Raw genomic sequence first — 15,296 nt, forward strand, 5'->3', positions numbered from 1 at the left:
TGAATCAAGGTCTGAATTACTGGAGTAAACAGCTGCAGCTGTAAATATTCAACATGGAGCAGACATGTTGCTGACGGATTTGCTGTTTCAACCATTTTTCAGTGTAGAAATACATCCTGAAGTAAAAATAGAAATATATGTACCAAAAGTTGCTGAAACAATTTCTACTCAAACTTCTTCTGGCTTGACACCAAATATGCAAAGTTCCTGCTGGAAAGAGGAATTCCTCTATTAGCACGAAAACAGGGCAAATCCAGCTGTATGTTAAACTTCACTCAGTATCTGCGATACAAAGACCTTTCTGCAGGAAACTGCAGAGACTCAACAGTCATGGCCTAGTGTGACTGATACTGAGACAGGCGTTAGCTCAGAAGAAAGTATTTTTTGTTATGGATTTTTTTATTGGGGGTGGAACCAGAGACTGGTAGGGAAACAGGGGAAAAAGACAGGGATAACACTTGCTGTTTGTTTTGGTTTGCCTCAGCAGGGACATGACTCTCTGCTGCTGTTATTCTGCATATGGAAATGCGGGCTTTGTAGCCAAGAGAGAAAGCAGAATAGACATAATTAACTTTTCACATCTCTGGGATTCTGAGAAAGAAAATTAAAAAAAATTCTATTGCATCCAGTGCTGAATGGCCCCCCGAGCAGGGCAATGAGTGGAAGCAAAGCATCCCATGCTCTGTTTAAGGAACTATCCTACGCTGAATGTCATCTCAGCCTAATGACTGCAGGGGCCTTTTCAGAACAACTGAAGTTGTTTGAGAACCGCTAGGAACAACTGCAATCCAGGCCCAAAATCTGAAGGCCATTTCTAAAACACTTATGTTTTAAATCACTTCTGCTTAGGACCAGAGGCAATGGATTCAAGCTGGCTGCTGGGAAATTTCAGGTAGATACCTGGGCCCATTTCAACTGCTACTGGAACAGATTGCGTAGAGAGGTGTTGGTATCTTCAACTTTGGATGTGTTTGAAACTTTACCGGAGAAGTCTCTGTGCAACCTGCTCTAATTAAACTTGCTTTGAGCAGGAGGTTGAACCAAATGACCTCTAGAGGTCCCTTCCAACCCAAATTCTCCTATGATTCTATGAAATGTTGAAAAATAACTGCAAGGTCTGGACTATCCTGGAGTTCAAAAGTACAACAAAGTTTGACTAGAAATGATGCAGGAAGGAAAACCACCAGAATTTTCCCAGAAAGAAGAGGGAAGAAGCTTGACTACAACTAGCACAGAGGGGGATGCATTCCGTGATTGTAGTCACATTGGTCACACAGCTGTTGGCAAGTCATGGAACTCATCACCTGAGAGCTGAACACTTACTGCTTCATTGCCATCAGCTGGAGCTAATGTGTTTGTCCTGTTGGAAATCAAATTTTAAAAGTGTCTTTTAAAACAGCAGATGTGTTCATGAGCTTCTCAAAGCATCATTGGTAACAACTCAGAAGGCTAAAATCTGAATATTAAAAGAGAATTTTATGCATAAAAGTTTCCTGGTGAACCCGACAGAATAAAACATGGTTCTGGAGGGTAGCAGCTATTTTTCTGCAATTCAGAGAGGGGTCGATAGAATTTATCTGCTAATTGGTAAAGATACAGATCTTCAGAAATTTTTATCTGGTTACTTTTGGATTCGTTTGTTTCCCACTGGGCCATGTGTGGCTTGGAGACTGTCCAAATTCTTTTCTTAAAAGCTTTTCTAGGCTATTCTCTTAGGATATGGGCAAAAGACTGAAGATCTTTCAGAACATATTCTTTTCTGCTTCTTTCTAACGGACTGTGTGCTCCCCAATTTACATTGAGGTAGAGGCCAAGGGACAGACATCTGAGACAGCAATACCGCAGATGAGCGCAGAAGATGCCGTTTCCTTATGTTAAAACCTATTATTTGAAAATTCTGTAACTGAAACTACACCGAGCTTCTGTTATAGTCTCAGAGTCTTACAAAGGAGTCATACACAGGATGTCCAGAGCTATGGATTCATTTAAAAGGAAATGACCAATGTTTTGACACTATCAACATGCCAGTATTGTCCTAGTAATGCAGTGTTGTAAGCGAAATACACTAGTTTAACAGAATCTCAGTAGGCTTATTTACAGATAAAAAAAATAGAATGTATAGGTCATTTCAGAGCAAGAATATTTAAAAACATCAATTACAAAAATTGTCTTACCTACATACCTCAAAACCCATGAGATAACAAATTCCAACACCTAAGGCTGGCTACCTTAAGCTACTAGAGCAGCAGACTGGGACAGCAAGACCTGTCCCTATTATGCCACTGATTCCCTTAGTGAGCTACGGTAACCTACAAAACCTGTCCCTGCTTTTCTTCCCCATCTACAGAACATGTTATGCACAAATACATGGCCTGGGAAAATAGTTCATACAAAAGGAGTAATTTAGTCTTCTAGCTATCTAAGTATCTAATCTGTTAACATATTTGGCCAGATTCAGAAGAGATGCTGCTTCACCTTTCCCAGACAGTAAAACAGAAATAGGCATTAATTTGACGCACAGGGTATTAGCCTGGCATACAACTTGGAGCATATCAGCAAATACATATTGTTGGAGCAGCAACTAAGTGGAGCAATAGCCAGTTTAACATTACCTTTCCTATACCATAATAACAACGTGAAGAATTGTCCTCCAGCACATTTCTTTATTGGTTCCGGTAACTAAGTGAAACATTGTGCGGTGTGTACTGAAGTGTGCAGAAATTAGGGCACAATTGCTGATCTGCTCTAATTATTTTTCTAACGGTTCTATTTATCTGATTTTTGCTGATTTCTTGAGGTCTGAATTTTATGACTAAACAACACTGGAATGATGCTGAGGCTGGCATAATGCTAGACCCTTCTGCCCAACAGTCAAAAAAATTAAATTCACCATAGTTCTATCTATTACCTGGTTTTAAATAACATCCTGAGAACCTTCTACTGTAAGTTGCATCTATGCCGAGGCTTTTTTTTTTTGGCACATTTACCTGAACTGAGCTTAAATCCCAACCTGCCTTTCATCCAGACAGATGGCTCAGCTCGGGATTTTTGCTAAAGAAAAAGGAAATCCAGTGCCTTTCTGACACACAGAAACATGCCATCTTGGTGTTCAACTACATAATCCTTTTGTCTGAAAAGAAGAGCCAAGTATATTTCAGAAAGATCGTATTTTTCATTTGGCTTATGGAATACTTATAAACTAGGACTCCTAACTGTGATTCCCAAACACAAAACAAAGTCAAAGGTTACAGGATGTGTTTTTGTTTCAGCTTCTCCAAATTACTTGCAAATGTATTCAAACACAATATGAGGAGATACTTTATTTTATTGAAAATAACAGACTACAGGGTGCTGCGAAAAAGGCTGAGGTACCTCAAGCATAAACATGGAAAGAATACATTGGTTTAGAAACCCATAAATCCTTATTTGAATCTGCCAACCTGAAAGCCAAGTAAAGCCCGAAAAAACTATTTTTCCTAAATGCTATGTCTGATTAAGCCATACTATTAAATGACAGCTGAACTTTAACATTAATATGATATTATTTAAATAACTGCATGATTTTTTTTGCACTAAAATGATGAATGATTTTTGGACAGCTCAATTGACATAAAGCAAGAAACCCCTTTAATGAGATTTGACAAAATGGAGACATATGCAGAATATTCGTTACAGCTCATGTCGCAGAGCCCTTCCTGGGGAGACTTCGCTTTGCTTGTGTCTTTTCTTTCGTCCTTGTTTTTTTTTTTAGTTTATTTTGATTGTCTACAGGCACTGAACCATCCCTTTCAATTGCCACTTCCTTTCTCTATGGATTTTGAATTTAGCTTGTGTCATTTACATATTACTCTTAATCAGAGAATTTTATGAGTTACAGTTTCGAGTTTGAATTGTAAAAAATCTGTGGAATGAAGCCATGAGGTTCAGTCATTTTAACCTTTGTCAACTGGGTATACAAGGGACTAAGTGGGATATTTTTTTATGAGGAGACTTATGAAGAGATAAAGCTTGTACTAAAGAACAACTTATTAAACTCTGGTTCTGATATTTTCCAAGCCAATTAACAAATCAAATCAACAACTCTGCTAAAACTCTTTTTTTTTTTTTTTAATAAGCAAATTGCATTAAGGAAATATGCAACATAAAAGCCCGTGGCAAGGGTAATTTTGTGCTGAACACTACACAGGATGCTCTAAACTACCTTAAAACTGTGTTTTCATAGCACCCAGCACCATCTATTAGAGGGATGCTTTTCTTCTTCACAAAGCAGAATATATCCAGAAACATGGATGTCATAGAGAAGCTCAGGTGCTGTTTCACTGGGTGAAACAGAGATGCCACTAATGAAAACAATCTGTCTGGGAAGGTATTGATGTAAATTTAAGGTGGGTAGTAATGACTGGATAACTCCCTCCCTGCAGTCCCACATTGATTTTGGGGATGTTAAATTCTTTTTTCCCTCTGTATCACCTCACTTTGATCCCAGGGACAATTTTCATAACATTGAAAGCATGCCCGAATCACAAGGTCTGACAATGTGTCTGCCCCATCTATTCAGGCAGAACTGATCATCTTAATCATTTCTCTGTGTGTAAATTTACTCACCTCATAACACTTAAAAACTTTCTCTCCTAAAATCTAACAGGTAAAAAAAACCCCAAAACACCATAATCACTCAAGAATAAGGAACACAGGATATCATAATCAAAAAGCTTAATTTTAGAACACACGCACACACACAGACAAAAAAAACACAAATAAAAAGAAACAAAGATGAGAAATGACTGAGCAAGGGGTAATCCCTCAGGCTACAGGAAACTCCTTCCATAGCTGTGATGAAGCGTCCTATCTAACCATGCCTGCTTCACCACCAGCATTCATTTGAACACATTCTACATAGCAGCCTATGTAAAAAAAGTCAGGTACATCGGCAAAATGCTGAGGCTGAATTAAAACTGAAAATAAAGGCACGGACGGAGAGAGGAAAAAGAAGGAAGAGCAGTTGCGTCCCTACCTTGGCCTTACCTTCGCAACATTCCCGTCAAAATTCTGGAACTCTTCCCCAGGTTTGCATCTGTTTCTCTAAGCTGGGGAGAAAAGAGTCCCATTAAAGCCAAAAGGCACATCTACTCCATTCTGTACAAAGGACAGGTATTTCTACCGTCATTTGAGTCAATCGACTTCAGGTTTAGCCCACAACAAATTCACATGTAAGGAAACCACTAAAGCTCTGAATTTTAAAAATTGTTTTGTCTGGTTTTTACTTATGTAAAGATGAAACCCACAAAACATAAGACATTGAGGCAACAAAAATGAACCATGAAAAAAAGCCAAAGCCTTACAAATAAAGGGCTGCAGGTAGAAGCTATATAAATCGGTATCCACAATTCCCATTGATGTGTGTATATGTATTGGTTATGTATATTAGCGAGGGCATCAAGGGATGAAGAGACAGCCATGCGCTGTGTTCCTGATGCTCAGTGAAAAGAATAACTAACATATTTTTCTTCCACTGTAATTCAAAGACAGTCATTTAAAGAGAAAGCAAAAGTATAAAACAGTGTCTTTTTATCAACTCTATGTAAAAAAAGCATGCCTATATTGTCCCTCAAATAGAGAAGTTGTACTGACCTTACAGCAGCTACCACTGGGAAGGATGCCCAAATACTTTGTGAACACTATATAGTATGCGCATAAGGCAGAGCTGTACAACACATATTTTTGCATGTAAGGATCACTCGCTCACTGACAATAGCATTTTTGTAGTTCATTAGGACACAGGAAACCTACATTTACGGCTAAACTTAATTAGCTGACTTGTTTTACAGCTCTCAAAAATTTTGCAAAATAGGTGCAACTGAATAAAAATTAAATCAGAGACATGAAAAGTTATTAATCAAATGAACTTCATATTAAAAAAGAGCAATTACTTCTACTGTTCTTTAAAAGGTATTAAAACCTCCCCTCTATTTTTGTGTTTATTAGTGTCCCACAGAAGGAAGTCCAGAAATGAAGAAGTGTATAGGAAGAATTGAGTTACTTTCCTGTTGTCTCTTCTACTGGTAGCTAGAGGACAGAAATCTTTGGACTTCTCAGAGATCTTGGAACCTGACATCAAAATCTACTATAAATGATAATGTAATGATTGCCAGTTATCAAATAGCAGGGATCACTGTTTCTAACATGCCCCAAAACACACCTGTGTGTACATACATAAAAACATTCTTCTCCTTACGACAGCTGAATATTTACCTCTTCATTATCAAAGCAGATTGAAAGGGTTACCCAACTCATTGTGGTTTTAGTAAAGAAACTTTGTTGTAGAAGACAAAATGCATCTTGTTTTATAAATCCATCAAAACAGTAACATTGCCAAGAAAAGTGGCAGCCTTCCAATAACAAATCACCTTCACCATAACCAGTCACTATTGTATCTTGAATATATATGCACAGCACCAATATTTAAATGAGCTTATATTCTGAAGCCAAATATTGTAAATATTTGCTACCAGATTTAATGCTTATTACTGAAATTAGTACTTCCAGTCAATGACACATAACATTTTTGCATAAATTCCCTTCTTGTTCTTGTAAAAGGTATTAAGGAAATACCAAGTAGAAGCTGGGACTGGATAACACCAACCAAGACTTGCTCTTATCAATGTCATATTCAGTAGGAAGGCTTGCGTTGACCCTCAGATCTCTGCAATTATGTGCTATGATGGAAAAAAGATGAGCATTATATTCCAGGGAGGCCATTCCCTCATTTTTTCCTGATCCATCCAGACAATTCAAGCTCCAGAAAAGCCGTTTAGCTCAGTTTGACATGAGTTACAGAAGAAAAACCGTCACAATAATTTTTAAAAGGTTCATTAAAAAGCCAAGTTCTTATCTATGCTAGAAGGGAATCTAAAGTACAATGTATGCTTCACATTGGTCTTTTATTATTCATAGAGATGCGTTTAACACTTGGGGCTTCTCCTCCCTTTTCACAGAAGAGAAGCTCTCTCCTTTTTACCGTTATATGTTTGATCCTAACTTTCCTCTCTTGCTGCAGGATTCTACCTGACAGCTAGAATCAGTACTGATAGTTAGGAAAGGGAGGATGAATCTTAGAGGTCTGACAAACTCCTCTAAGCAAGACGACCTCATATTTTTATGGTAATAAAAAAAGCCCAACAACAACAAATAACCCACAAAATAAGCAAACGAGATGTTAAAAAAGAAACAAACGCATACACATATAGTTGGAAGATCTCCCAAGAGAACACTAAAAAAACACCTTTTCTTCCTGCATTGGCAGAAAAAAACAACACAAAGAGTTTCAAACTGTAAGTCTGGTTTTATTTAAAACTGAAATATCTGATGGTAGTTCCTCCATCATTTCTTTACCAATATCTGCGTACTGCAGAAGCCAAAGAACTGGCAGCAAGCAAAGCTGTTAAATGGCACATGAGGGCATTTCTCCTTTCACAGAACTGCTGTAGTGAAAACATCTTGAAATATTCTTTGATATTAGCAATGGTAAATCTACATGTTGTTTGAGAAAGTTTTTAAAAAATAATTTTAAGAATAAAAATGAGAAAGGAAGGAAGATGAACAAGATGCTGATGTTGGGATCTTGTCTGCCTTAGACACATTTTAATTTGAGGTCTTCCTAAAAACCGTTGCATCTTTTAAAGTCCTGTATACTCCAGTTAAACTGACTATTGTAGCAGAGCTTTTATCCCATCTCTTTGGCTTAAAAAAAAGTAGTTTAGGGAATTCTTCACAACTGTTATTACACATGTATTTTGCACTGCATACCATCTTCATCTATTCCAAATGATACTAGCTATGTCTGGCATTTTTCTTCATTCAAACATTTTACTCTGCAGACAGGAAAACTCGTACATGTACATTTAATCAAACTATAGAGACATTAACTTATTTAAATTTTGCTCATAATAACATCTTCCTATTTTTCACAACATTGAACTCCTAAGAACTGACCATCATATTCAAGTTATCATTTGGCTTTCAGAAGGCAAGTTTATTCCCTGGTTGATTGGATAATAAGTCCATGTATTCAATGTAAATCTATCACGCATTGATAGGGTAACCTCTGTCCAGGTCTTTAAAAAGTCTCCAGCAAATGGAAAACTTGTCAGGTTATCCAAGATCATCCGTGACTGCACATCTGAGTACAGACACACCTGGGATGGGTCCGCTCATGTGTCTCCAATGGAGAATCATTCTGAATTCCCTAAACAAATTTTTTTAAAGTGGAATATGAAAAAACCTTATAATTTTAGATCTTCTATTTATGACAAGAGGTCTTTCACTGAACTATGATGAGATACACCTTCCTAGAATACCCTTTATTTTTTTATCTTGCTCCTTGCAGCTTACAGGTTTTGCCATCAAAGAAATGTGCTTTTCAGGTGGAAAGCAAGGAAAAGGAGAGGTTATGCTACGAATTATGTGTACACAGTCATCAGAACTACACTCCCTCTTTCCTGAGGATTTTTAGGATCATCACAAAGGGCTACTCAATATTCACCTCCATTGCCCAGGTGTTGCTTGTCCAGCCAGAAGCAGAAAAGCATCTCAGACCCACCAGTCGGTAGGAATGTGAGGAGTGGAGAGGAAAGAAGACACAAAGTTCCCTGAACAACACCTGGTAAATGCTCACAATCCTTAGTTAAATTTAAAGATTTAGTTACATTTAATGTTTTAAAGTAGCTAATGCCCAGGACTTCAGAAAGCAACCAGTAAAGCTGATGGAAAACGCCTCATTGAAGCTGTCATATGAGCTTTAGCATCAGCGCTAAACAGGGAAAGAAACTCCTTGGGACACATAAAGGAGTTTTCTAATGTGTCATTGCCCAGCTAGAGGTCTGCAAGAGGACTTTGCTTTGGCAAAATTGGACATTCAGGAAAGTCATAGGTGAAGTCATACCTGGTTCTGTGAGCAGAAACCAGAACCAGGGGGGCAAATTTCTCAGACTAAAGTTGAGAAAAGTTGTATGTGTTGGGTGGGATGGACTTCTGGGCATCTTCATTAACTCGACAGAGTAGAAGTGGTGTCTGTGGAGGCTGCTCCAACAGCAGGTTTGGCAACTTCAGTGGGAGAGGCTTTGCAGGATCAGGCCCATAGGAGACACTTTTAAAGTGCTCCACTGCAGGTGGTGATTATATCTCATGAGAGCAGCTGATTTACATAAAACTGATCAATATGCTGGACTATTTTTGCATGTACAGAGAACTTGCCCAAAGCAAATAAAATCCGAGACCAGCAATTACTTATTATCAAACTTACCCTTTCCCGAGCACGCTGGATCTTCTCTCTGTCATGGCTGAGGTTTTCCAGCATCTCCTGTCCAATCTGCTCTGCATTAAAAAATCAAAATGTAAATAATGAAAAATATAGCTTGTGACTGTAAGGCCTCAAAATGCCAGGTTAGATTGTAACAACAGCATTTAATACGTGTGGTAGCCTAATCACTCTTCCTAACTGCAAAAAGGAAGACATCATTATACCAAACTTTAAGCTTTTTGAACAACATAAAAATGAAGAAGTAACAACCAAACCAGAAGCTGTTCCCCTGCAATCTCTTGAGGTTGTCTAGGCCCTGGGAACTGACACTGATCTTTGGTCTATGGAACAAAGGTGAGAAGACTTTCAGACTTGCTCTGAGTGCTGGGTGTTCATACTTCCCATACGCTCCTTAACGTCACAACTTGTCGCAGAAACAAAGTTGGGAAGCCTTTGCTAAAACACCCATCATCCTTACACCTCTAACGACACCAAGAAGTCATATTACAAAAAAAACCCTTTCTCTGTGCCTCTCAGCTTTTACCATTGATGCTTAAATAAAAGCTATTTCAAGCTAAGCCCAGTTACTGGTATCTATTTGACCCACCATGGACTATTTCTGGCAAGCTTGCAGATACACTCTAATGGATCTCCTGATGTTTTTAACAGCAAACATGTACTATACGTTAATCTATTGTCATCACCACTTTTTTCCACAGGGGTTGTTTCCTTCTACAGTTTATGCTGAATCAAACATTGCAAAATTACAGTGGAGAGGCCTCAAGATACGATACAAAGACAACACAAGACACCAAAACTTTACTCTCCAAACAGCTTCAGTCAAATGCTCCTCTTACACTGAAATATTAGCAGCAAGTATAGAGAAGAGATTTTAATCTTAAAGCTCTACAGAAACACTAAGAAACCCTCGTTGTGTTTCCCTGAAGGCGAAAAATAAGTTAAATTGTTCCCATTTTACCGACAGGGAAACAGACCCCAGCAGCTGACGCAGCTGTAGCTGAAGCAGCCTCAGGACACACAGCACGTGTGACACAACCAGCACTTCGGTGCACGTCCAGTTAGGCTGCTCAGCTGGTTTGCCACAGACACACACCAAACTGAGTAAAACTACAACAACACGACTTATTTCTTTTTCATTATCTACAAAAACCATGCCTTGCTTTTTTTCTGGTGAATGAGTGGGATCTTAAAAAGTCATTATTTGAGAAGCCTCAAGAAAATGAATCATTAAAAAATCACCACTATGGCACTAGAGCAAAGATGACTATTCTTATATTTTTTTTAACAGATACAGTAAATTTCCAGGAAACAATCCAAAGTAGAATCACCTCAAACTTTAAAAACTTGAGACAAGCAATTTTTTTTCCTAAATCCATTTAACACAAGGTATATACTCTGCCAGATGAAGTCTAAGGAAATTCATTACACATGCATTTCTCTATCTGTTGCCAAGTACAGTACAAGTAAGATAAATATTTCTTCAGATATCTGACCACAAATTGACATCCTCATTATGCTATCTTGTCCCTCTTGGCTTGCTGCTCTTTACTTTTAGCTGTATATACAATGCCTCCCAAAGGTGAAATGTGGTAAGTTATGTGGTTATTGAGTTTAAAAAGCTGTAAGGTGCAGTACAGCTATACAAAGGGTAGCCTAAGAAAGAGATTCAAGACAGAGCTTTGCTTATGTTTGCATGTCAAGGACTTGGGATGAAGCTGTTCTGAGCTTATTCCTCATCAAAGCACTCAAAATACTAAAATGCACAAACAGATATATGGATTCAATGTAATCTGGAGAAGGAAAAAAAAAACCCCACAAAAAACCCCATAACCAAAACCCAAAGCAAAACCCCTTAAAAACAGAGAGGAAACAAAATCAACAAATTACTAACCAAGTAGCGTGAGGTGGAAAGATAACAAATATTCTTGCTAAAAGTCACATGTATGTTTGCACAGACATAAGGAAGTGAGAGGAGCAGATTTTCCTTCAAAGGAATAGCTATAAAGTAAATGGCTAAAATGGCTTGGTATTCACAAACAAAGCTCAAATAGATGTTTATAGGAAACAGCTCTATTTTTATTACACCAATTTTAAGCAAGTTACTGTGGGGGTTTTTTTCATCTTTTTCCTGTCACTGGCAAGTTCACACTCCTAGCTTTTTATAATGATTGAGTTTATTTTCCAACCATCAATGTGACAGCAGCATCAACTGTAAGTGAGGGTAAAATACCGTCACTTTGACGAATAGTGTATTTTCCTCTCATTGTCGATGACTGAAGACATCAATAAATAAGGAAGGAGAGCATGTCAGCCAGAATATCACAGAATGAATTGTTGATATGACACTTAGGGATTAAACCTTCAGCCATGAAGTTCAACCTAGCAGAGGGGTCTGAGAACTGAGATAGTTGCGTTTCTTCCCAGCAGCCTCTATAGATAAATAATTGGACGGATCATCAATTTTACAGGAGCAGCTTTACTCTACATGCACTTTAGCTGATGATCTTTGGCCTTTTTTGGGCTAAAATAACAACATAAGTTGAACAAAGAGACATAACGGAGGTAACATAATCTCACAATAAGTTTGCAAACATAAATTGACACCTTTATCCACAGATCCTCTTCATATCCTCGTTCTACTGAGCAAATTCACTGATGACAGTGAAACTTGATTTTTAGCTGGAAGGTCAAGACAGTCAAACAAAAATATTAATAAATAAAGACAGACTTATAAATTACAGGAAGACATGTCTCCTCACTTGCTTTGCAACTCAAGGTGCCCGGGACTGGGAAAATAGTAACATTAGCCCACAGTACAGCTAATTACAAGCTTGATATCCTCGCTATCTGCTTGCTATAATATTTCAAGTTTTCCCACAACTCTGATGTTTTCCTGCCAGTTAAAACCTTCATCTGTGTGGCAGGTTCATGCTTTTAGTGCAGCAGTGCTGTATAGGTCTTTCCAGACTATTTATGATGCAAATCATTGACGATGCTACTACAGTTATGTGAAAAGGTCAGGTGTATAAGATATACTGTAGTGCAGATGCATGAATTAAGACCGATACAAAAACTGAAGGGTGTTGCATCTTGCCAGTAATGGTGTTATTACCATAGAATCTCAACAATGTCTAGTAGAGTGTAGCCACTGCATGGTGTTGCCTCTTTTAACCAAAATTCCCAAAGAGATGCATAAAATTATGTTCTAAAATTACAGCTAAACTATGAGAAGCAGAAGGGTGAATGCATTTACATAATTGTTATCTATGTACTGACAGAGGGTAGGAATAGTCAGTATAGCAACTACCTCAGTCTTAAACAATGCTGTGATAAATAGAAAAATTTCTGAAAAACTACATAACTTAATATTAACAAGCATCAGCCTTAAAAGGTGGATGCTAAAATTCACAGCTCTAAATGTATCCTTATTTTGCCTTAAAGGTGTTTGAACAAGGTATGGGAAATCAGCCTCTTCAGTGCCAAACACTTTAATAACGCTGTGTTGTGGGTCCAACAAAAATGGTGCCTGCTTCTAGGAAACTGTGTTATGCAAAAAAATTACAACATTTATTACCCTAAACCACTGAAACTAATTAGAAGAATGAAGATGCCTTCCCCAACTGAAGAAAAAACAAGACCTCCAAAAAATAACAAATGCAAACCAAATTTCCCCCTTCACATGTGCAAAAATTGGCACACGGTTTTCAAGTTTTCTATTAGAGAAATCCAAAGGACAATGATCACTTCTAGTGATGCATTACACTCCTGAGTAGGCCCTTTGGAATTTGCCTGTAACCTAGATGTAGTATTTATTTGTATGTACGAATCATAATTATTTAATACATGTTCCACACAGCTTGATTTCTAATACCTACACACATATCAAGGATGCAAAATAAGTTGTGCTTGACTGGTTTTTCTTTTTCCTTTTTTTTTTGCCTCCAGCCATTAAGTATTTATTTACTTTATCAGGTAAACTGATTCTGAAAGAGCTTTTTCTAATCACTCAAGTCAATAATACTTTTTTCCTTAAGAATGACTGATTTATTTACTCAAGAGACAGGAATGATACGGACTGAGCCTCTCCAGGCTTTTGGATAAACAAGCATGCATTTTTGTGAATTTTGACGACAAGAGTCCCCATTTTTCTTTTCATATGGAAAATAAAATAATCCAATACAGTTTATACAGCACTTTTCCTCTCAAAGTGTACCCTGTGTGTGTGTGTATATCTATATATAAAAATATATTTCATAACAGGCTGCAGATATCTTGATATGGTGTAAAATGTAAAAAAACCCCAAACCTTAAAAACAATGAAATAATGGAGAGGATGTCTGGAAATACGATTTGCCCAATCTCATCATCCGTACAACGTGTGCATCTGATACGTGTAACCAGAGGTGGGAAAAGATGAACTAATTTACACTGGGAAAAACAAAAGATCATGTCAAAAAATCAAGATGGCTCTTCCACAGAATCTTGCAATAAACACAAAAGCGACTGTGTGTTGTGAGAGAAGGAACCAGAGCAGGAATGGACAACTCTTCCCCACTGAGATCCTCAGCCTTGCTCCCGCTCTGAAGATGTAGCAAAAGCTTACAGAACTTTTTTGGAGAAGAACAATGCTCACACAGTTAGAAACTCAGTAAACATATTTAAGGCTAGGATACTTTATTTTTCAAAAATCCACTCCATTTTGGACAGGTTAAAAGTTTAAATTTTAGGAGACTAGGAGAGATAAATCATGAACAGCAGTTTCTGGGAAAAAAAAGCCAGAAGGTGTTAAATGCTAGCTGTTCTGAGGTGACAGCAAGCAGATTTACAAACCTGGAAAATATATGTTGCAGGAGTTAGAAGAACCTGGGGCCGAGGCAAATGCTTTATGCTTGTGACAGCAGAGAGTTAATAAAGAAAGTGATGACATATCTTTAAGTGTAGGGACACAGGTAAAAGTCCTATAAATTTACAAGCTCACAGTTGATATATATTTACATTGAACAGCCAATATAATTAGAGACAGGAGGATTTAGATCATTAAAGTTATTAAACGACAAGTACAGGTTAATACAGATAAATGAAGGATAATATAGTGGCTACAAGTCGATGGAGAGAAAATTTGTAGAGCATTAACAGAACAGTGAAACATGAGAGTTGGTGCTCAAATGCCTCAAGAATCTGCCACAGAGAAGTTAATCTGCACACTGTTAAGTGGTCACCTCGCACAATAAAATAAAAATTAGCTACATGCTATAGGGACCTGTTTTCCTCTTCGGCAGCAGCAAATGCCATACTGGTACAAAGAGTATGGACAGTCGGCAGCATACACTGAGACATCCAGCACTTCCAGAGCTGTCAGAAGTTCAGTTGCAAGGGAGAATTAAAGAAGTTACCAAGTCTTATTGTGAAAGCAAAAAACACCTAAAAATACCTCCCAATCCTTCAGAGTTCAAAATGTCCACCAAACTTAAATCACAAACATTTTTCAAATGAAAGAGGTCCCCATAAGCTATAATGGATGTTCATGAAATTATTTTCATGGGCTAACAGCAAAAGTTGATCCTGAGGTCAGGGAAACCAGAAAGAAAAACATCCAGAACACCTAATCAGAATTCAGGCTTTGTGCTTTTTTCAAAATAAGGAAGAAAAGAGATTTGAGGAAGATGCCACATGCCTTTAAGAACAATCTGGGAGCATTTCATAACCAACACCTCCCATGGTCCAGGCCTACCCTGTCCTTCCCCAGGAAACAAAAAAAAGGCAGATGAATGAGAAGAAAATAGGAGAAAGAAAGGAAGAAGGATGATATGTGACAGACCCAGTAACTTCACCTCCAGTAGCCTTTTCTTCTTCTAAGGTTTCATACCTTTTCTAAAATCCTAACTTACATCAATCTGCTGGTATAAAACTACTCATTTCTCACTAGCTGATGTATTTTTTTCTGTCTACTCCCATCACCCATCTAGCTGAGCTCCCT

At 37.8% G+C, this 15,296-nt stretch overlaps 1 protein-coding gene across 4 annotated transcripts in view; it reads right to left on the bottom strand.

The window, feature by feature from the left end:
• Positions 1-15,296, bottom strand: part of VTI1A (vesicle transport through interaction with t-SNAREs 1A) — a 264,965-nt gene that overhangs the window by 93,678 nt on the left and 155,991 nt on the right. For 2 of the 4 annotated variants that reach the window (XM_005505180.3, XM_021291263.2), the window contains 2 exons: positions 9,302-9,372; positions 5,026-5,087 (listed from right to left, as the gene is read on the bottom strand). In XM_005505180.3, the coding sequence (XP_005505237.1) occupies positions 5,026-5,087; positions 9,302-9,372 (133 nt within the window). Of the gene's footprint in view, positions 1-5,014; positions 5,088-9,301; positions 9,373-15,296 lie in introns of all 4 variants that reach the window. The other 2 variants (XM_005505181.3, XM_021291264.2) reach the window with 1 other exon arrangement.

Source organism: Columba livia, chromosome 6, assembly GCF_036013475.1.
Source record: "Columba livia isolate bColLiv1 breed racing homer chromosome 6, bColLiv1.pat.W.v2, whole genome shotgun sequence".
NCBI lineage: Eukaryota > Metazoa > Chordata > Aves > Columbiformes > Columbidae > Columba > Columba livia.